The sequence below is a fragment of the Diceros bicornis genome, chromosome 11 (genome assembly GCF_020826845.1).
Source record: "Diceros bicornis minor isolate mBicDic1 chromosome 11, mDicBic1.mat.cur, whole genome shotgun sequence".
Classification (NCBI taxonomy): domain Eukaryota; kingdom Metazoa; phylum Chordata; class Mammalia; order Perissodactyla; family Rhinocerotidae; genus Diceros; species Diceros bicornis.
The window spans coordinates 46,481,416-46,505,221 of record NC_080750.1 but is presented as its reverse complement, the minus strand read 5'-3'; the positions used below and the strand labels follow the sequence as shown (position 1 = coordinate 46,505,221).

Here is a 23,806-nt window from a genome sequence, read left to right as displayed (position 1 = left end):
CTTGGCCCCTCAAGTTTTTCGCTGCTCAAAGGGCAAGGAAAACTAGTCTTAGGAACAACTTAGACTCTGAATAGTACCAAACATTTCGATGGGTACAACGTGAACCATTTACATCAATTACATTATAAACTGAAAAGTTACCCAGGAAAACCCAAACTTCTGCTAATGTTTCTGTTGGTATTATCTCCCTCAATATCTCTTTAAATCTTTTCTAGAACAAGAAGGTGCATAAACAAATAAATAAAAGGTTACTGCAGGAACTCTGCGATATCAGTGTTCAGAATGGGTCCCAGTCGAATGGTATTCATCTTTCTTGCTTTCTTTCACAGAGAGGTAAAGAGCTCTCACCACACAAAGTCAAACATAAACTTCGTCAGCCACTAAGACAGCAATTTTGATGGAAAGCGATCTTGGTTTCATGGTGGTACCCACATCTTCTTGCCTGGAAATTCAACCATAACAAAGCCAGTCCCAGTGCCAGTCCTGACCGGCTAGACCCTACAAGGGCAGGAAGCTGAACTTTGGGACACCCAGATCTTCAACACACACTCATAGCCTTTGAGTAACTGATGTACTGAGTAACTCAAAGAGTTCAGATATTCTTGCAGCAGAGAACACCGACCGTGCCCTGTAAGGAATGGGGAAATTATCCTGAGCACCATCAAGAACAAACAGAAATAAAAAGAGTTCTCTTAGCACTTTATAAGTTGCTCTTTACCGTCTCAGATTTTATGTTTGTACAAAAATTGCTATAAATGAAAATGATACAGGTCTAATCAACAGGTGTTACATTTCTGACCAAAGGTTCACTGCCCAACTTTACAGAAAAGTTTATGAAAACCAAACTGAATCAATTATTTTTATTTAACCATAATTAAAATACTGTATACTTTACATTATGTGACATATATAAACCAAACAGGGGGATTCAGTAACAAATTACATTTCATTTAATAACTTGGGAGCAAAGTTGAAACAAGTGGGGTGAAGGGCTCTCGTTTCACACAGAAGGAACACAAGGACTCCTTCGAGCTGTGTCTAAGGGCAAGTGCTGGCAACAGAAATAAGTGAAAGGCTGGGAGGAAAGGCATCTGAGGCCTGGATCCCGTCCTAGCACATGTGAGCACCAACTGGCTGGCCTATTTGGTGAGGGTGCCATGTATCACTGCTGAAACCAGCAGGGTGCCGCCAGTCTTCAGTGGAAGGTAGAAGCTGCATGTATGTTATATGTTCATCAGGCAAAGCCCCGCATACCTCCGAGTCCTCAAATTCCAGATGGTTAGTTCACTACCCTTCTTTTACAGCACAGAATCTACCTCAGATCTGAACCACAAATCAAAAATCTATAGCAGAATTGTGTACAAAAGGAGAAATCAAGAGATCTTAAAAGCAGTATTAGAAAAGTTTAAGGCTTGAAGTAAGGAGGGAAGGGGTACCTGAGATAAAATCTAGATCAGCAAGACTCTAGGACAGAAAGGGTGACCAAGTAGCTGGCAGGCCCTCCCACAGTCATGGATAGAGTTACTTCCACAGACACTTTTCTTCCTCTGATTTTATACTCAACACTTGGCAAGCAAATTCCCAGTACAATTGGCTTAAGGAAGTTTCCCTTTAAAAAAAATTTCTCAAAGTACATTAGGCTCATACGAGTTGGGTTATTAGAAAAAACTAGTTCATGTTGCACAATCACTCCTAGATGCTATACAACAAAGTTCTAGATCTTCAGACATGTGAGACTATCTTAGAATATGGAGAAGAAAAAAAAAAAAAAAAGATGAGACGTGTCTTCTATTTTCTCAACTATGTCACCATCATAGATAGTTCGCTCTATTAGCTAAACCAAGAAAAGGAAGTATAAATACCTGATCGAGCAATGCCACTGTCCCTGTCTTCATTCTGTCCTCTGCTTGGCATGTCAACTGGAGTGCTATGTGCTAAGAGAAAGGCAAAAGGAATCCATGTTATTGGGCTCTCCAAAGAAGGAATTGTTTAAAAATGACTGCAGTAATTTTTACATTTCAAAGTAGGCTACTGCTATTGATGATTGGCGTAAGTTTATACACAGATTAAACAGAAAGCAAAATTAAATACATAAACAGATGATGGTGAGAGTAAGAAGAAAACAGAATCAAGTAACCATCTGCCTTTAACTATCCTACTGTAGCACATAAACTGTTCTGAGTGATGCTCATCTCTAAAAAAAAACTGAATAATAAACTATTCATGCAGTTGATACAATGAACAAACAAAGGCAGATACTTTTAGCCGTTTTCCTCATTAGTAGTAGTACTTAAATAGCACTGTATCTTCAAAATGCTTTATAATCAGTTTCAGGAGTAACTATAGGCAACTTAGGGAAAAGAAATACTTGAAAACCATTTCATAAATTTAAAAAATGTTTCTCTGTTTATAACCCACTCTCTTGGCAGATAGAAAACACTTATATTCATTTTCAAACATTTCTTCCTCCACTTCTTTTCCATATACACCCATACACAGTATTACTGTAGAGTTCCTTAGAGAAACTCATGTCCTGGCATCAACTTCAGAAAATAAAGTATTACAGACTTGGAGGAATGCTTCAGATTGATCTAAATTGCATACTTATTGCACTAGAGGATAGATGACATGTTGCTATAGAAAGCTTTACAACATTCAAGAGGCCCAGTGCCCTGCCTGATTATTATACTTGCCAGCTATTTTTTGAAACATGTTTATTTTCACAATTTTAAAGAGAGTATATAAACATGTTATCCTCACTCTCAGTAGGTGGGAGGGTGTCGGTTTCATTAGGGTGTCAGTTAACTATAGTGCTTTGCATATTTCAGGCTACAAAGAAGAACAGAATGAAGAATACCATTTGCCATAATCACAAACTATAATGTTAGTAATGAAGGTTTCCCACACTTGTTAATCATGCCAGACTACAATAGACATTCAACAGCCTGAGCTACCAAGGCCAGTTAAATCTCAGAATTTACCTACCCCGAGAGACTGAGATGATTATACCTGTAAAGAACCTAGAAACTGTATTTAAACTACTTAAATGCTGGAGAGAGAGAGAGAAGGAGAGAAGTCTTCCATGCTCTTATTAGAGTGACTTTTGAAGAAAACCTGTGCAGGTAAGGATGCAGGTGAACAAATGGATAAAAGATACCATGACAAAGGGAAATGGTTCATTGCAGCAGAAGAGGCCTAGGAAAATCAGAAAATATAATCCTCTTAGAAACACTAAGGGCTCATTTCAGATCAAAATCAGCTTACACTGGGGTATTAGCAAAGACATTTACAATAGATGTTCTTTGGTGGAATTTTCAAAACATCATGAACTTGGCTGCATTTGAAACTAATATCTCAAGAGCCCCTTGGATTTCTAGAGAGGTACCAAATAGGATTTTTTTTCTAAGAACTTGCACAGGATTTATTAATATGTGTGTGGGTCACACTGTACTCAGCATTCCACACAAACCTGCAAAGAAAGAAGCACTCCGGGTGAGCCGGAGAGGTCCTCCTTCAGCTACCCCCTGCAGCAGTTTGCTGCTGCATGCTTGCAGCAGACCTAGAGACAGAAACACACAGAAAAGGGCAAACAAGTACACACACAAAAATAAACACGGATTAAAGGTAATGCAAAAAAACAAAACAACACAACAAACTCAAATAAAGCAAAACACACACCCACAATAGTGGTATTCAGAAAGAAAGAGCCCATTTATGTGGCTGATTTTACCTAGGTTACTTCCAGTACGACAAGGACCCAAATTATTCTGATTTGTGTTCAGTTTGCCCAAATTAGGATCTTGATTGATGTATTCAAAGCTGTCCTGCAAGCTAAATGCAGAGAGGAGGAGGGAGGGAGAGAGGAGAAAATCATCAAGAGACAAATAAAGCTGTTTTCTAACAGACTCTCAGATGCAGACAACTTAACAGTTGCTCAGACTTTTCCTTATAAATGAATAAAGTCTCACATCTACCAAAGCGAATTAAACTTTAGGGGAATTTGTTGGAAGAAAAGACAAGAAAAGCCTTTTGGAGGTAGTCCAACCTATAAAACTAAACAACACATTCCTAACAATTTCACATTATATAAGGGGACATGAAACTACAGATTTTGCTTTGGAGACAGACACCCAGGATATTGCCATTTGTTTCTAAATTTTGCTTTAGTGACTGATACCCAAGATGTTGCTATTCATTTCAAGGATAATTTTACATAAAACCTCAAAATGGAATTAATTTTAACTCTTAGTTAACATCTATGAGCAACTCAGCAACTTTTTTCAGGAGGAGGATATAATAGAAATTATGACTCCTGTAGGAGTTTGATTTCATAACTTCTAAAAAGTCAGAGGTACTCATAAACACAAATGTGAGGGAGGCAGATTTTAATAAGTTATTGTATTTATTAACAAGTAAAAGAAATATCAAGACTTCGAGGACAATACAGTATAATGGGGTCAAAATAATTTTTACTTAAATCTGAGCTCACTATTTTATTATAGGTAGTTAGTGTAATAAATGTTCAGGTAACATCAAGGGTGTGGGAAAAAATATCTCAAGAAATAAATATTAATTCCTGTACTGGCTTAAGTTATGACAGTCCAATGTTAAATGCTCAAACAAGCAAATTCATTATTTTGTTGAAGAGTAAGCAGACTTAGTGGTACCCAAATCCACTGAGGAACATATTTTTAACTTCCCAGGATTATTTAAAAAAAAAAAAGTCTTCATTTGACCCCTAAGAATGCCCTTCTAATTATAGCAAACATTTCTTTCAAACTTACCAAAGTATTACACATTTTGTTGTTTATTCAAAAAAGAAGTATATGAAATATTTCTGCTTGAAAAGTTCAAAATATATCAACAAATGTGCCAGAATGAGAGTTGTTAGACATTTCAGTATTCTCAGTCTACACAGAAGTGTAAAATTAGAGGGAGAAAAAACTCAGGAGTGAAAATCAAAATATTGCATGGCCCAAGTGCCAATCAATCACAGAGGCTACACTGACGGCTCAGAATAGATGGCAAGCACAGACAGCCCATCCTGGCACACAGATGCTATCAGCCTGCAAAAACTCGCTATGTACTTCATTCCTTTAGAAATAAACAAACAAAGAGACAAGTTTTTTAAAAAAGAAAAAATAATATTGGGAAATACGATAAACTCAGTAATGTGGCCCCTCCTTTTTCCCCCTCACTTTTCATTTTCCAGGGAATGAAAGCTTGGTGACTGACAGTAGGAACATCATGGGTAACAGATGGACACCCAAAATGTATAGACAGTCATTTGTCTTTAAGGCTACCTGATCAAGTCAAGGCCTTTTCATACTCACTATGTATAGGACAATGGCTACTTTTTAAATCCCTTTGTTAATGTGGACTCATCCTGCTTCTCATTTCAAAAAGCCTTATGGTCCTCAAAGAATTACTCTATCCAGAAATAGCCACCTAAAAAAACGCGGGGGGCGGCCAGGGAGGTGCAAAATCCCACACTTACTTATTTGTACTCCCACAGAAGCTGCCCATTCTAGCAGAGAAGACTTTACTAATCATCAGTTGTGGAGGAGACCTGGAAATAAAAAAAAGATTGAGAACTGTATTTTTGAATTAAGGATTCAGTATCACCATTCCACTTCTCACAACTAGTAGAAAAAGAAGCCCCAACTCACCGTATATAGTGTATCTTTAAGGTGGAGCCTTTGTAACTCATTGCAACTGAGCCAAACATCATTTCCCCTAGCATGTTGACATCAGAAGCTGGTCTTGTGTACTACCATACATGAAGGAAACCAAAATCAAAGTTAGTACGTGGCACAACATGATGTGCAATGCAATATAGAATAATGTTTATTAATCTCTGGGGTCCTCTTCAGTTTAGCGGGTAATTAAAACTATTTCTCAAAGCAGCAATTAATCATTTTACAATCTTAATCTACAATGGTGATTGCCTATTTTTTTCCCCAAATTATGACTAATGTTCATGATTTTTTTCTTTACACACAATATCTTCTTACAAGATCCAGATGTTTTATCAGAGTTCATATTTAATCTTGTTATGAGAAACACAGATTTTCATTATTTCCACTTACAAACTCTAAATAGAAAGATTAAGTAATGAAAGAAAAAGGGTAACTCTTCTCTTGGTATACTAAGAACACATGCTGAAAAGAAATACGATTCAGTATTATTCAACCAAATAATTAATAGTGTTGAACAAAAATGCCAATTGGTACAGGCAGGGTTTTGGGAAGGTCCAAATAACAGGTGGTCTGATACCTCTAAAGTTTTAGAAAAATATTACAAAAATATTTGACCCTTCCAGATCCAACCAGTCTTTCTTGTCCCTTCTGTCATCTGAAAGAGTGGACTGCGCTGCCTCCACTTTCCCCACCCTCATTGGCTTGTTAACCTACTGCAGCCTCACCTATTCAACTGCTATAGTGACGACCTTCACCTTCCTGTCAAATCCAATGGACACTTTCCAGTTTGCTTTCTTAGATGTATCTCATGGTATTTCATGCTCTTAATTACTCTCCTTTTTGAATCTCTTCTTTCCCAGATCATCCTTTGAACAGGCTTGTTTCTCAGACGGCCTCCTACTCACTATCGGCATTCTCAACCATTCTCACGATTTTGATTATTCTTTACATAGGAATACCCCCCACATCTTTATCTCTAGGCCCAGACCACTCCTTCAGTTCTAGGACCCTATATCCAAATGCATTCAGTCACATATAATATTTTAAAATTATGAACATATTATGATATGGGAATGGATACATTTGGATATAGGATTCTAAGCACCTACTCTAAGTGCTGGTGACATACAGATGAACAGGATAGACATAAACGTCAACCAAGCTAGTGTGCCCCAGGCACCCCAGCACAGCTTGACCAAAACAAAACTCTCTGTGACCCAGCCCACCAGCCAAATTCTCTGCTAGTATGCTTTTCACCCAAGCAAAAAACACAGGAAACATCCTTAACACTCTCTTTCTCAATCTTTTATTTTTTAACTCCAAATACACGCACGCACACATATACACACAAACATACATATACACACCTACTTGTACATGTTTGCAGAGGAAGAAAGAGAAACATATATCTATCAGCTTTGTTTAACTAGGTTTCTCTCTGCGTACAGCTCACACCAACCTCTTCTCACTACATGAAGACAGAAACCAACTGGCTTTCACATTCTTTATTAATAACTTCCACCCACCATCTCCATTTAATAATGTGCTTTTTCTTGGGGTACAAGGTCCACATGCGAACTGTGATTCTCAACTAGCTGATGATTTCACTCTATACTTTTTTAACTACAAGCCACTTTGAAACCCAGGAGCACTGTGAAATAAGGATAAACGCATGGCACAAATCCTGACCATGAAATTAATAAAGTTCTATAGACCTGTGGCTGCTGGTAATTTCCCTGGTTTTGTTTTTGCAGCAACATGGAAAACAAAATTCCACATGAGTCAAAATAAAAATTGATATATCCTCCATCAATTAATACCTTTCTGCTATTTAATATTTATGAAACATTTCTTCCCTTATATCTAGTTAGCCAATATTTCTCAATAACTCTAATCTCTATCCTCAATGACCCTAATCTCTATCCTCTACCGCCTTATACACACACACAAAGAGAGAGACAGAGAGAGAGCATAAAAAATGCTACCAGCCCTCTATCCTTCTTCACACTCAAGTTAGGTCTTGCCATTTCTGTCTTCTCCTATACAAGGTTTTCTTCCTTCTACTGGCAAGTGCTATTTTCTTAGGATGCCCATATACATCCCCAGAATCCTGAGAGTTCTTATTTACAATATTTCTGTCTCATTTGGTATGTATTGTACTGGATCACCTCTGCTCAATTATAGTTTTTATCGAGAAATAAAAGCCAAAGTGTGAAAACAGCCTTGACACGAAACATTTAAGAGCACATTTGTGAATACTTATTCTCCTACTCCTGGAGTAGAACCCTCAAGTAGGCATCATTCCCCGGGAGAAATTATAAGCAAATGACATCGGCCCCATGGGGTATTCCACATAGAAGTGATGGTTTTACCTGGTACTTTGGAAGCTGCTCCTTAGCGTGTTGTAAAGATCCCCCAGAAGAACTATGGGAAGAGGAGATGCTGCCACTGCTGCTGCTGCTGCCACTGCTGCTTCCTTGACAGCACTTGGCTGACACTTTAATAGGGACATCCTCTGTTTTCTGGGTTAAGAGAGACAGGCAAGGCAAAGTACTGCTAAGTATATCAGGCTTCCTCAACACGTTCTTCATTGGGAATTCCTTTGTTAAATCATTCTGTTATGTTGTGCCTAAGTTGCATAGAAAACTAGAAGTTTTTAAATTTCTTTTTAATGAGGACAAAACTGTGGTTCTTCAGAGTCTATAATATTTGGGGGGGGGGGGAATGCTGAAGAAGGGTACTAGACAGAAGGTTATTTATTAAGACTTCATTCTCCTTAAATAATTAAACTATTATTTACATTCCAATCATATTTTAAAATCATCAATGAGATCTGATCTCTGTTTTGGTTATTAGAGGATTTTTAGTACTACATATAGTCATAATCTATAAAATTGATGAGAAGACAGACATTGCTTCAAATTTAAATTTTTACCAAGCAAATGAACGAAGAAGGCAAAACTATTAATTTGGAAAGACTGGCCTTGTGTTTTTAATGACACACCTCCTCTAGCACTCTTTTAAAGGTAATAGGAAAGAAAATCACGAGGTCGAGTTTGTGAAAGATGAAGCCAAAACTGAAACAGGAGCTCCTGTGAATTAATACAGCATGTGATGGAAATATGGTCTTTAAAGGTTAGGGGTAATAGAGGACTATCTACTGTATAGTCCCTGAATAGAGTTCACTGTCAGTTCTTATGACAGTGACATAAAGGTATAAAGATAGACCTTTATTAATTTTCCCTTCCTCCTACATCAAAATATATTGCTCCCATACAGAGGCATCCTGTGCCCTCTATGATAAATTGTTTCTATTCTGACTCTTATTTGCTTTTTCATGTGCAGCTTTTGCTTGGAAAACCATGAATGCAACTGCAGCTTATCTAATCTCCAATGTGACAGTCACACTGGTGGTCTAATGCAAATGCCTGCAGTCATGTGCTTGATACAAACTCATGACGTTTTGTGTTTGCCAAGGGGGTGGGGGGCTGGAAATGGGAAAACAATATAAGGAAAATACAAACTGTGCTGGTCCATGACAGTCACTCCTGCAGTGACGGCATTCGAGTTGTACTTGGTTGTTCCCGAGCATCTGGCACTCCTTCAACACCCTCTTCAGATCTAGCTGTTACTTAATACCACTTAAGCCAGAAACACAGCCCCTCAGAGGGCCTAAAGTGACACAAAGTCCACACCTGCCTCACAGAATGCTAGACCCTTTGGCTGGGGTACAACACACTGAGCAGTCTATAATTGGAGATGGCACCTGGTACAGTGAATACACTGTACCCACTGGACTCTTTGTAGCCTTGAGCAAATTACAAGTCTCCCTGGACCTGGCTGCCTTTTTGATTAAATGAGTGCTTCCAAGAAACCTTATGTTCCAGACTCCAGTGTCATCACTGCTCCGATATATTGAAGATTTCAGTTCCTTTTGAAAACTGGAGTGAATTTTTATCCCTCCACTTGTTACTACCATTAGGAGCCCTAGTGATGGAGTGTGGGTGTTCAACTAAACCATCTGTGCAAGGCCTTCACGGAAACAGGAACTGATGTGGGAAATCAAGGAGAAACCACGTCCTGTCCACCAAACAAAGGGTCAAGTGCTGGCTCACCTAAACTTTCATACAAATCTTCCATTAAAGCCTATAGCTGCATCACCTGAGAGAGTTCTCAGCCCCCCCCCCCCCGCCCCCGCCTCCCTACCTACCGACCTAACAAGCCCAACCACTACTGTAATGATTAGCTACCCGACAGACTTCCACTTTAAAGCACTGCAGAGTCCACCAGCTAAACTGCCTCTGACCAAACACTTCCTTCCTGCAGAAATGATCCTCGTCAAAAGCAGGAAAACAGCCCCTTGGCCCTGATGAGACAAAGACTGTGATATAAACTATTCGTTTACTTAGCTACACATTCAACAAACTGCCAGAATTCAGTCAGTATAGATAGTAAGTTATGGAACATGAAAAGAATGAATACAAATGGATTTATTTAATTAATAGATAGCTGAATAACTACTGAAAAGAGACTGAAAGGTCTAAAAGCGACAACTTGGAAGTACTCTGGACGGATGTCCAGAAGACTCAGGGAGGACCAGACTCGGCTCCTCACCTGGACACATCACTTGACCTTTCCCATTCTGGCTCCAAGGGATCAAGAGCTGCCCTGTCCTCACTTTACTCATCCCTAGATGCTGCCCCACACCATCACCACCACCACCCTGCCCTCCACTAAAACAGGAAATAAATAAAACCTTCCTTGTTTAGATAGGTTTGAGAAGCACTCCCTTCTGAAGATGACAATGCCTGTTAGCATTCTGAAGCCGTATAGTGAGGAAAGCTATTTAATTTTGTTTAACCCAGTGCTAGGTAATACTTCTTACTATCAAGGAGAAATACCAGACAGAATAACCTATTAACTTTCCTTCAGGCTAACACTTCATGAATTTTAGAGTTCTTATTTTTCCCATTATACAGCATACATCTGGCATCAAAATCCTACTAGAGTGCAACTCACCAGCAAATCCACCACTAGAAATATTTATAGTACACTGCTGAGCATCTGTCATGATTACCTGCTAACAGTTTCACCAGTATATATTAATAGGAAGAAAAATGTGGTAAAAGGGGGGCAGCTTTGCTTATGTTTCTTCTGAATCATTAATGACACTGTACAACATAGCCCAAAGAGAAGACTGGATTAATAAATGATTGATCAAAGAGAGGGTTAAAAGATAAAAGCAAATCTGCATTTCATACCTGAGTTGCCACCTCCTCAATCTTGTGAACAGCTTTAGAATCAAACAAGACTTGTCGGCCTCTCCTTTCACAGTCCTGGTAAACTATCAGGCGAATCTCATTCAGGTCAAACTCTGAACATGACCAACTGTGGGTGAAAAAGAGAGAAAGAAGTTATGTTATCTGCAACACTTGGAACGATCATGGAGAGAGAAGTTTCCCAGCCAACGTGCCTGTGTGCAAGTCAAAAGGTCACAAGTGTGTAGAGACAGTGAACCCTTCAGACCTGGAGCAGACAGAACTCCAGTGGGCCATACAAATATTGCCAGTGTCCATGACAAAGGTTGGGAAGACTGCTTTAAATAATAAATCATTGGAGAGAAAGCTTCTCCTTCCAGAGCCATTTTGGACAAAGATGGTAGCCAGAAATTGCAAGGACATGTGGAGAGAGCTGAATTTGGATCCCTGGGTTCTGGGGATGGCACAGCTGAGGTACAGGAGTGTTCAAGCTTCTGTGTCATTGGGCAGGGAACCACTTGGAGCAAGTCAGTACAGCCTTGTCTTCTCTTCCTCTCCCACTCACCTAGGCTCAGGTCAAATTGAGAGGAATTACACATCCTAACATTTAGTATTTTCCTCTGTTATGGCTGGCTCTGATACAGAAGTTTTGAAAACCAAGTGCATCATTGTACAGCATCTGAATTGCTAACAATAACAATCAGCAATACAGGAAGCGTGGCTTAATCCTATGCAAAACAAAAGCTACTGGGATAAAACTGCTCTAAATATAGGTTTGTTCTTGAGTAATAAATGAAATCAGAATGCAAGAACTATAGTAAGGGTCATCATTTACAATGCACTGCTTTAGGCATACTCAGTTATTAGTCTGTCAATCTGTTCAACACGTATTTGAGGACCTACCTCATTCCAGGCACTGTGGGTGATGACAGAGATTCAGCAGTTAATTAACTGAAGAGACTTGGTCCCTGTCTCATGGAGTACCTGGTTTAGTGGGGGACACTGGGCTGCTAATCGTATATAAATGTTTAACTACAGATAGGTACAAAAAGGAAAAGTAAAGGATGTGGTAAGATTTAAGAGGTGGGGGAGAGAGAGGCAGGGAAGCCCCTAAGGATTTTAAAAAGTGATGTTTAGGGGCCGGCCCGGTGGCGCAAGCGGTTAAGTGCGCGCGCTCCGCTGCGGCGGCCCGGGGTTCGCTGGTTCGGATCCCGGGCGCGCACCGACGCACTGCTTGGTAGGCCATGCTGTGGCGGCGTCCCATATAAAGTGAAGGAAGATGGGCACCGATGTTAGCCCAGGGCCGTCTTCCTCAGCAAAAAAAAAAAAAGAGGAGGATTGGCGGATGTTAGCTCAGGGCTGATCTCCTCACAAAAAAAAAAAAAGAAAAGTGATGTTTAAAAAGGACTTGAAGACGTACGAGTTAAAGAGATAAAGGGTGAGAATGAAGAACACAACAGGAAGAGGGAGGGACATGGTAAAATGTAATATTGATGCAGTAGAGACAGGAAAAAAAAAGCCAGAGAGAGAAGGAGAGCTGAGAGGCGGGGCGGCAAGGCAGACAGGGGCACGGGTCGAGCCCTAAGTGCAGCGAGAAGCCAAGGTAAACAAAGGTTGATAAGCTCAGGTCTGTGCTTTGTAAAAGTTCAATCTGGCTGCTCTAAGGAAAACAGGGGTGGGACAGATTAAGACTGGAAGCAGGAAGGCCAAATCGAATTCACTGTGAGAGTTCAGGGCCTTCATAACGAAGGCTGGAGTGACAGCAACGAAGGTGGAAGAAGAGGACAAATACTGGAGGCATGTTCAGGAGGCAGAATTGATACGATTTTGTGGTGGACTGGATGGTGCCAGAGGCAAAAGGGATGCCACCTGCTTAGAAAACGCTGGTGGAGGAGGAGTTCTGAAGGGATGGATGAAAGACGGATAGTTAGATAGACAGACTAACAAAAGCAAACCGTAAACTAAGAGACTGTATAAGTGAAGTCAGACACGTCTGGATTCAAATCCAAACTCTCTGAGCTTCCATTTCTTCACCAGCACAATGAGAAAATTAATGCCAACCTTACAAAGCTGCTGTAGGGATTATATGAAATATGTAAAGTGCTTCACACAGAGGCTGACACACAGTAAGTGCTCCAAAATGGTGATAATTACTTAAAAGAACTGTTAATGTTACAATTTTTTTAAAAAATTGATACAGAGGCCAGCCCCGTGGCTTAGCAGTTAAGTGCGCGTGCTCCACTGCTGGCGGCCCGGGTTCGGATCCCTGGCGTGCACCAACGCACAGCTTCGCCGGCCATGCTGAGGCTAAGTCCCACATACAGCAACTAGAAGGATGTGCAGCTATGACATACAACTATCTACTGGGGTTTTGGGGGGAAAAAATAAATAAAAAATTATAAAAAAAAAAATTGATACAGAGTCTGGTATCCAATCACAAATTGTGCATTATTTGGTCTTTTTTTCAGGCAGTGGTAGTTAATATTGGATATGTTCTTTTAGGGTAGCAGATTTGTTTTCTTAAATCCTAGCACCAAAAAATAAAAAGTTCTGATTGTACCTTCTTTTAACAACCTGTGTTCTAAGCTACCATGCCCAGCATCCTTTCCTGCTAATTTTGATAACAACATGGCAAGTTTATTTTGGAAATCATTTCTACTCTCAGTCCAGACAGAGGTAGTCCATGTTCCAGGCTTGGCCAATTGGACACGACAACATGACCTCCAGCCAGGCTGTGAGAGCCGGTCCTCAAACTCAGTCGTTCAGCTGGTAAAAGGTAACCCTGGAGTGGCTGGTGCCTGTATTTTGCCATTTGAGGCAAGAGTCTATCTGAAAATGAAGTCAACATGGAGGAAAGCAGAGGTGAGCAATGGAATGAGACAGATTTCTGTTGGATCAAAGCCAGCTGTTCCTGAGTGAACACTGTTCCTACAGTTAGTCTTCTGTGACTTATAACCAAAAAAGTCCTGATGACTGTGCCCTAAACCACTAAATTTTAAAATTACACAAGGTCATTAAAAACACCCTCTGAAATTACTAAAACATAGTACACAGGTTGAAGTTATTAAAAGTGAAAAAATCAAAGTTTTTTTTTTATAATTTTATTTATTTATTTATTTCTCCCCCCAAAGCCCCAGTAGATAGTTGTATGTCATAGCTGCACATCCTTCTAGTTGCTGTATGTGGGACGCGGCCTCAGCATGGCCGGAGAAGCGGTGTGTCGGTGTACGCCCGGGATCCCGAACCCAGGCCGCCAGTAGCAGACTGCCCGCACTTAACCGCTAAGCCACAGGGCCGGCCCATCAACAAAGATTTAATTGCTTTGTGTTGTCTTGCTCAATCTAATTTACCCTAACAATTACATTTTGCCAAAACGGCATTACAATTTACAAAGCAAGTTGTTCAGTCCTTATTTTTGAGGAGTAACACTGATTCCAATATCAATCAAACTGAGGACAGCTGTTTAGAAGAGCTAAAATTTAATAACAATCACAATACCTTAGTAAATGTTTCATGTTATTTTTCAATTTTAAAAAGATAGAAATAAAAGATATGGGAAGGGAAAAAGTATGTATGTCAGATTGTCTACTTTTTTGACCCAAACACCTTAAGAAAGTATTTTATAAAATACGAAGAAAACTCTATTCTCCTTCTTCCATGTGAATACTGTCTTTGGTTTGACACCTAATTATAATTTTGACATTTACTGTCACTAATATTAGTAGAGGAAATCACAGTTGGGTAATTTGGTAAAGGAAATGCAGGCAGGAGAAAGGAGATTAAATGAGTGCTTCAGAAGGAGACAGGCCTGGGATCAAATCTCAGTTCTGTCTCCCACTAGTTTTATGGCCTTGGGAAAGGCCCTAAGGCAGCACTCGTAGGGCCTATTGTAAAGATTAAGGAGATAGTCTGTGGAAACCTCCCGGCACACTGCCAGCTCTTTTCCCTACCATCCTCCACATACAGGGCTTGAGGTACTCGTAATTACATGCCACATATATTCTCTTCATGTTCACATTGACTTCAACCAACAGCTACTGTGGAGCTTCTATGAGCACCAACCATAGTTCCTGGCACTGTAGTGAGGGCAACTTGCTGCATGATTCAAAGAGGTATGAAAAATAAGCCTTGGGTTTTTGCCTTAAAATATCTGACTATTTGAAAGACATTTATCCAAATCAGAACTACCTCATTTCTTTGCTTTTGTTTTGCAGAAATGAACACTGCCCCTAGCATCAGGGGACATGGTATTATTCGTCCATTTCATGGTCACAGCTGTATGACCTGAGGCACAAGAAAATGAGATGATTTGTCTACCTTTTCTTACTGTAAAATTTAAACAAAAGGACTTATATGGACCTTTTCAGTTTTAAACTTCCATGATGCTAAGATTTGCCTGGTTGGAAATGAAACCAGATCTTATTTCTGGAACTACTCATCAAGAGTGGGAAGCAAGTGACCAAAGACTAAATTATGTACCTGAAAGGTGACAAGCAATAGTTCAAATGATTTTAAGTACAGAAAACAGAATTCTCCTTAAAATATACATAACCATGTGTTGTGGGTTGAATTGTGTCCCCCAAGAAGATATGTTTAATTCCTAATTCCTGGTACCTGTGAATATAACCTGTTTTGGAAACAGGGTCTTTGCAGATGTAATCAAGTTAAGATGAGGTCATACTAGATTAGGATGAGCCCTAATCCAATGACTAGTGTCCTCATAAGAAGAGGGAAATCTGTACACAGACACAGAGGGATCATGGCTATGTGATGATAGAGACCAAGACTGGAGTTATGCTTCTACAAGCCAAGGAAAGCCAAGGAATGCTGGCACTCAGGGGCATAGAACAAATAAGAAATGTGAGTCTCTATCCTCAAGGAACTTAAAAATCTAGAAGAGACAATCATGTAAGTAACTACATGAAAACAAGGGGGCAAGGCAGAATATAGAGGGCAAGAGAGGAAACAGGAAAAATTCCTGGAAGAAGCAGTATTTGAACTAGCAAAGTTATGAAGGATGGCAAGGATTAGACATGTGATGATGAACGGGGAGAGTCCCTGCAGACTAAGGGCACAGCACAAACACAAAGAGTCAAACGGTACAAAGTCAAAGTCTTGGGTGGCTGGAGTATGTCTACTGCAGAAGAATTACACAGGAAATGAGGCTGCAAAGACGTTCAGGACTACTTGTGGAGGACCTTGATTGCTATGCCAAGGAATGTATGTTGTTCTACAAGCAGTGGTGTGCCATTCCAACTTTCTGAGAAAGGGAATGACAAGACCTGACCTGTGTTTTAGGAGAGAACTAAAGCTGCTTGAGAAAACCATTTTCAGGGCAAAGGGAGAGGTGGGACTGATTCTCATACCCAGGGCTCAAGGAGTCACGGCTAATAGGGGTGAGAGCAGTAGCTGTATGATTTGTTGTAGGGTGATTTGCTACGTCCTCTAAGACCAGCTCTAGTGTTGTTTGGTTCCTCCCTTGAACTTTTACAGGAATCACACTAGAAGTGGGCTCAAGTACGCCCAGGTTGAAGCGTGAGTTAAGAAAGAAGAATACTTCAAAAATGTTTTCCCTCTTGCTCTCACACAAGGAAACAACCCTATATAGTCAAAAATCAGTTCACACAGAGTTTAAAGAGCAGTCTTGTGATCTAAGAATGTGAATGTTTAAAGAGTCAGGTATGATAAGGAAACTTAAATGGTCCAAGAAAAGGTAAAATGAAACAAAACAAACAAAACCAACAATAATGGCAAATACTACGCATTTAACAAGTAGCTCCTGCATGCCTACTGTGTGCCAAGCATTCTTCCAGGCACTGGGATGAAGCAGTGAACAATCATAACTCCTGCTCAGACAAAGCTTACTATATTTAGGATGATATTTTCCAGCCACTCAAACTCTATTCTATGTTCTTCTTTTCTGCCAACTCCCACTGCTCCTCTTCTCTTTCTCAAAAAAACTTTCTAAATACAAACAGAAACCCTCTCAAAAGGTTTGCTCAAGAACAATGAGGAGACCTTAATTACTATGACCTGAAAATAAAGGAAGACTAGAGGTGGAGAAAAAGGCAAAATTATGCTTGAGATGGTACAGAGTTCACCCTGTCAGCACAAATGTACATTATTTCCCACGTAGTAACAAGCTATTTATTTCAAGGAAAAAATATGTAAATAGATGGCAGTAACAGATTTGGAATTCTTTTTTTTGCTAGGTTAGTACTGTCAGGAAGATGGCTAACAGGAAAAGCAATTTGAAAATTAGTTGACTTGCCTTTCCTCCCCAATTTTGTACTGACACAGCCTTAGCTGCACAAATTGCCTGGTTTAGTTTCAGAGGAGCTACATAAAAATTCACCACTGAATTGCTGTCCTGTGGTCAAGAGTACAGTAAAAAAATGCTTAAAGATCCCAATTGTCATCAGAAGCTTTAATACATAATGCTAACCTAAAAATATAATTTACAAATGATTCCGATTAAATGTATGCCTTTCTTATTTTGTCAAAAGAAATTTATATAGGATTTGGCTGCAACTTTTTCTGTCTTTAAGAAAGTAGGTTATAGGCAAATTCTTTGTTCTTTTTGTAAAAGACATGTATGGAATGAAAGAATAAATCCCTATAATCAGCAGTATGGGATGGAAAGAGCACTGTAACATGAGTCCAAAAGCACATTCCTGCATTCATTCCTTCCATACACTTTTAGCACCTGGCTTAACCCGGGTAACATGAAAGATACCGGGAACAGAAATTAACTAGATCCGTTCCTACCTCAAAATGCTTACAATCTGACATGAGAAGGCCAACAAACAAATAAGTAAACTATATTGTTACAGGTACTGAGATAAATGTCTATATGGCTATGGGGAACTAAAAAGAATGACGAAGTCAAGTCCACATAGTAGGGGTGAAGGATGGGTGCAAGTCACAGGGGACATGATGCTTGGGACGTGGATTAGTATTCACCAGGGTAAACAGAGCTGCTAACTCTAGCTTTGCCACTTTCAAACCCAGATGACTTTAGAAAAGCACTAGGGCTCAGCTTTTCCAAAATGCATCTGCCTTATCTATCTCACAAGGTTGTTGGGAAAAACAGAGAGTAAGTATGACAGTACTTTTAAAATTGTAAAGCATAACTCAAAGATAAGTTCAGATACACAATCCTTTAACTGAGACCCTTGGGGCCAAATGTTTCAGAAGTCAGAATTTTTTACATTTTAGAAAGAAGCTTATAGCACGTATTATGTAACACCTCCTCCAAGGTCTGAGGTGTAATCAAATCCCCAAAATCAAACAAATTACTATTTCACCAGTCCAAGTTATGAATCTTTATGCTAAGTGGATTAGAATTAGATAGAGACTATAAATAGCCTCGTATCAGTTCAGGTCAGTTCCAAAAATTTTTTTCAGAGATTTCAGGATTTTGGAATTGTAGGATAAGAGATTATTGACCAATGCAATGCTTACTGTGTCTGAGGGAAGGTCAAAAGACTGGAATAAGTAACATTCAGGTCCCCCACATTTTCCTGAATATAACCGATCCCTAACAAATATGACCGTCAAAGTTTACATGTAACCAGGTTGTCTGAATCTTGGAACTTGTTTCTCCTCCCACTGAAACAATGCTATAAATGGTTGCGAGGGTCACAAGCTCAAACCACACATGTCTTTATATTATGTGTTCATAGAGCAATGACGAATCATGAGTCACAATACAGCCTGAGGTTTGGGTTCTATGAACAGGGAACTCTGAAGAACAGAAAAGAAAAAAATTTTCTTCCTTCTTTCCTGAGTTCAGGGTCAAGTCAGGTAAAACCCTGGAATAGGTGAAGTTTGTGTGTGGCACTCACGGCACCACCACCCACACCACCCCCCTGTCCTGGGGCCACCACAGCATCACCAAAGAGCACAGCACTGCCCTGGACATCAGAATGCCTGGGTTCTGGGCAGGATCGATAGTCTAATCCTAGCCACACTCCTTCACCTCTTAGTCCAGTGTTTCCTCTTCTATAAAATGATGGGTTGGGGCTAAAATTATCCCTCAAGGTCTCATCCTTCCCACTCTAACACACCATAATCCCAAATTATCTATGAAGTGTGTACAGTATAATTTAGAATAGATGATCTCAGCCAAGTACTGAGAGGAAAGCAATCTCAATGAATTAATCTACATTACTGCACAGCATCCCTTAACCTTTCTAGATGTACTCTATACTTTGATAAGCATGCTTCTTAATAAAAACACATCTCTAATCGATAGAACTTTCAAAAGATGCCAACAAAATTTGAAGAGGAAAAGCCCTTTTGAGGCAAGAGAGACATGGAGCAGGCAGGTCACCGTGCCACCCAGGATTCCATCCCTGGTAGTTTTCCCAGATTTTGTTGTTATTATTAATAGGTTCTTCCCTTTCTCGCCTTTAAAATCTCACAGATTCTCTAAATATGGCCCATATTTTCCAAAATGGTTCCTTTAATGCTTAAAAGAGCACTACTCATTCTTTTCTGGTATCTATAAACTAGAAACTACCTACACGAAAAAGAAAAAAAAAAAAAAAAGAGCTTTGCTGTTCATCTCCATGCATGCATTAATTCAATATTCACTGAGCTAATTCTTTCACACTCTTGTCAGCATAACCCCAACAGTCAACACTCATTACTGTATTCCAGGATTACTGAAATGTATAATGGCTCTGCTGAAGGCCAACTTGCATCAACATGATTTCACATCTTTTCCTGAAGGTAAGTTTTCCCCATCCTACCCTCGCAGGGAAACTATATACCAATAACAGATAAACAAATGAATTTCAAAGTAAATATGCAAGACATTGCCTTATATATTAATTCTAGATCCATCTAAATTGTACACAGATAAGGTAATAATTCTATTTTCCTAGAGGTTTCCAGAGGTCAAAAGCATGATTCTCTCCATAAGGTCTTTTGTTTGCAAAATGAGAAAGCTAAAATAAATAGAAACTGTATCTATCTTTGGTTGTAAAATATTATCTCTAAAAGAGATGGTACAGGAGAGCACATGGGAGAGCAGTGGGAAAGCAGCGCTGTCTGACTGGGCAGCAGGGCAGGGGCCAAAATAAGAAGAATAAAAAAAGAGAGAGATGGGTACAAACACACATACTCATATACTCACATACTCTTTGACCCAGCAATTCCACTTGTAGAAATTAATCCTACAGATCAGCTTGCATAGGTCTAACATGATTCTGTATAAAAAAGGATTCACTGCAGCACTGTTTGGAATAGCAAAGGACTGGAAACAAACTGTCAACCTGGGATGGTTAAAGTAAATGAAAGCACACCCATACAATGAAGTACTGTACGGATACAACAAACGACGACGCTCCTTTTGTAATTACATAGTAAACTCTAAGAAATCATTTTTACTGGAAAAAAGAAGTAAAAAACATTGTGTATAGAATGCTACCATATGTATTTTAAAAAAGGAAAAACAGAGGGAAAAAACTCTGAACTTTACTATATACGCAGAGAGTATCTCTAGAAAGATATACAATGAATTGATGAGACTGCTTGTGTCTGGAGTAGAAAGCAGGGTTGTTGAGGGGAAGAAGTAAGCTGAAGACTTCACTGCCAACTCTTTACAGAGCCCACGGAAAGGCTTTCCCTATGCTATTTAATACACATCCGTCAAAACTTCATAGTGAGGAAGAGTGCAGACTCTGGAGCCAGGCAGCCTGGGTTCAAGTCCCCGCTCTGCCTCTTCCTAGCTATGTGACTTTGGCGAGTCATCTAATCTCTTTGTTCCCCAGTATCCTCCTCTGCAAAATGGGGATAATAGTACCTACCTCATAAGTGTTGCTTTGAGGATTAAACGCAAAGCGCTTAACAGAGACAGGCCCACAGTAAGTGTGTTGTAAGTATTAAGACTTTGTGTCCTTTGAATATTTAACTATATGACTGTACGATCTCTTGAAAAATTAAAAATAAATAATGAAACTGAGGAATACAACAGGAATACTATTGTTTTGTTTTGTTTTTAACCCATTAAAGATTCTACTATTGCCTTAAGACAAACAACCGTAATTACTGTTTGCTTTAAGAGGCTTCTTGGTAGCTGAAGCATGAGGCAGTGGGTGAACTCCTACAGGGAAACCACCTTAATGAATTCAAGGCATTCAGATTCAGTTTCAATTATGTAGTTTGGCTTTAGACAATGACGTTTACTGAGGTTTCTTCTCAGCATTCATGTACCACATTTCCCTATCCTCCTTCATCTCCCGCCTCCCCTCAAGACAGGACAAAGCTTCTCTCTAAAAAAGTAATCCCTCTTCTCATTTATTAAACCTACTTATCGCTCTGAGTTTGTTATTACTGTTCTAGTACCATATCAAATTGATTTCTATCATATTAAATAACTGCCTTTTTTCCTCCATCATCTCATAGAGCCTAGAGACACTAGTTCCAGTGTCCAGTTGCAGCTTTAGTTCCAGAGCTCTGAAGTTTGGAGGTAGGCAGGGGAAGACTGGTGATCAGAGCTGCACAGCACACAAATAATTGCCTAACATTTTAAAGTTTGCCATACGCTTTTACACAATTCATCTGAGCTGACCTTCACAAATGTCCTGTGAGAGCCTATATTATATAATCTCTTTTACACAGAATTTAGGAGACTTGAACAGGGTTATAACCAGTAGGTGACAAAGTCAGGACTTAAACCAATGTCTCCTGACTCCAAATTCTGTGTTCCTCCAACTCTGCCATACTATCCCCTTAACATCAGGAGCAAACACGTCAGGGTAACATCCTCTACATTCCAGGACCTCCCTCTACGTTTCCTTCTGTCAGAGACAGCTTCTCTTGGCAAGCATATAGCCTTTGTGTCCCCTGCCGATATAAGAAACCCCCTCCCCGCCCGCAGTTGCTGGTGCACGTTGCTGTCCAGTCGGCTGCCACTGGACCTTCCTGTAAGGAACTCCCAATAAACCTATGTCTCGTTCACCATCTCTAGGTCTTTTCTTTGGTCTCTCAGTAACTTATCCCACACTGCTCACCCAAATGAGCGTGCGGCCAGACACCTGAGGGGTAAAAACATGCTACATTTGAAAAATAAAAATGCTGGTGATATAATGTTAAGACTGAAAAGCAGAACACAGAATTATGTATATAATATGACTTTAATTATGTAGGAAAAAAAAAAAGTTACCAGAGGTTTTTAAAAAGTTCACAAAAAATTAGCAGTTCATACCACAGGCAAAGGATTAATCTCCCTAATATATAAAGAACAACCAGAAATCAATAAAGAAAAAGATTTAAAAGATTGCAAACCAATGGAAAAAGTGGGCACTGAGTAGATAGTTGACAGAAAAAAAAACTAAGATGATCTTTAATCATATGAAAAGATGCTAAATCTCACTCTTAGAAAGAGAAAAGCAAATTAAAATCATACACCTATTAGACTGGCAAAAATCCAAAAGTTAGACACTCCACACAAGAGAAACACAAGCAGAGGCACAAAACGGCATGAGTACATATGGAGGGTCATTTGTCATAGCCATCAGAATTGCAAGTATTTTTAACCTTGGACCCACCAATCCCACTTCTGGAACTAAACAGATATAAACATGTGATTGCAGCATGTTTGCTAAGAGCAGAAGACTGGAAACAACTGGAGAGGACGTTGGTAGGGACAAATTAAATCGCTCATGCTATATTCACACAACAAAATACCACGCAGCTGTTGGAGAGAGTGCGAGCATGAGAGCAAGACCTATAATATCCCCAGATTAGACTGTGAAGTCCACATGGCAAAGAGCAGATTCCTGTGTACAGCAGGCTACCTTCTGCGTAAGAAGAATACATATTTGCATGTGCTTATTTCTGCACAAAAGAAATATAAAAAGAATTTGTAAGAAACAAATAAAATTGATTACCTGAAGGAGATGGGGAAGACTCAAGAGGTGGGGGCAATATGTTTCAAATATATAGGTTTATTGTTGAACCAAGTGAATGCATTATAGATAAAGAGACATATAGATAAAATGCTTTTTAAAACGTTAAGAAAAAAATCCTTGCATTCATATCCTTTACAAGGTGATTTAATCTATAGAAGATGTTAGTGTTGGGGGCACTTCTTAACCTTCTTACCTTTGCTTCAGGTTTCCAAGTAGAAGCACAATCTTGATTAGTGTAACACTCCTGACTGCTCTTTGTCCCCATGTGCTCCTTCCCAGTGGAAGAGGAATGAATTGCATTTGATACATTTTCCTTTATTCTTCGCCATCTATCTGCCTGCAGAGCACACACATGCTGATCTGATCCCCAACTCCTCAACATCAAGTTTTACAGGGGCGAGCCCCTATGTGGAAGCCCTGTGGATGTCCTAAGCTGCTTAGGACAGGATAGGTCAACCAACCAATTTTGAGGTTCATTATTAGGCAGCCCTTTGTTGTTACACACACTAACCATTTTCCAAATGTAGATATTTTGGTTTCCATCCACCTGAACAATTTCTCTCTCCCAATTTTCAAATTCCGTTGGGGAAGGAAAATGGATTTCCTTCAAATTTCCTATAAGGAAAACCTCCTACAAGGAAAATTCCCTGCCAAGGAGACTGTCAGAAATTTGAACAAAAATTAGGGTCATTCTCTGCTTTGTAACTGTCAAAAACTGGAAACTTAAATATCAATTAGCAGAACATACCCTAAGTTTTCTAAAGCCATCCATTTAAGAAGATGCTACAAAGTCATTAAAAATTGTTCTCAAAAACATTTTAATGACATAGGAAAAAATGTCATGGTATTATACTGAGTGAAAAAGTAGATTAGATAGCTTGATATACAATATGATTCGGTTAATACAATGCAGTTTATATCCATGTAC

General features: G+C 39.4%; 1 protein-coding gene across 4 annotated transcripts in view; it reads right to left on the bottom strand.

The window, feature by feature from the left end:
- The window catches only part of FNIP2 (folliculin interacting protein 2), a 133,355-nt gene that overhangs the window by 63,538 nt on the left and 46,011 nt on the right, over positions 1-23,806 (bottom strand). For 2 of the 4 annotated variants that reach the window (XM_058550271.1, XM_058550274.1), the window contains exons 2-8: positions 10,961-11,087; positions 8,072-8,221; positions 5,670-5,770; positions 5,498-5,569; positions 3,731-3,831; positions 3,470-3,559; positions 1,863-1,934 (exon numbers count right to left, since the gene is read on the bottom strand). In XM_058550271.1, coding sequence (XP_058406254.1) covers positions 1,863-1,934; positions 3,470-3,559; positions 3,731-3,831; positions 5,498-5,569; positions 5,670-5,770; positions 8,072-8,221; positions 10,961-11,087 — 713 coding nt within the window. The remainder of the gene's footprint in view (positions 1-1,862; positions 1,935-3,469; positions 3,560-3,730; positions 3,832-5,497; positions 5,570-5,669; positions 5,771-8,071; positions 8,222-10,960; positions 11,088-23,806) is intronic. The other 2 variants (XM_058550272.1, XM_058550275.1) reach the window with 1 other exon arrangement.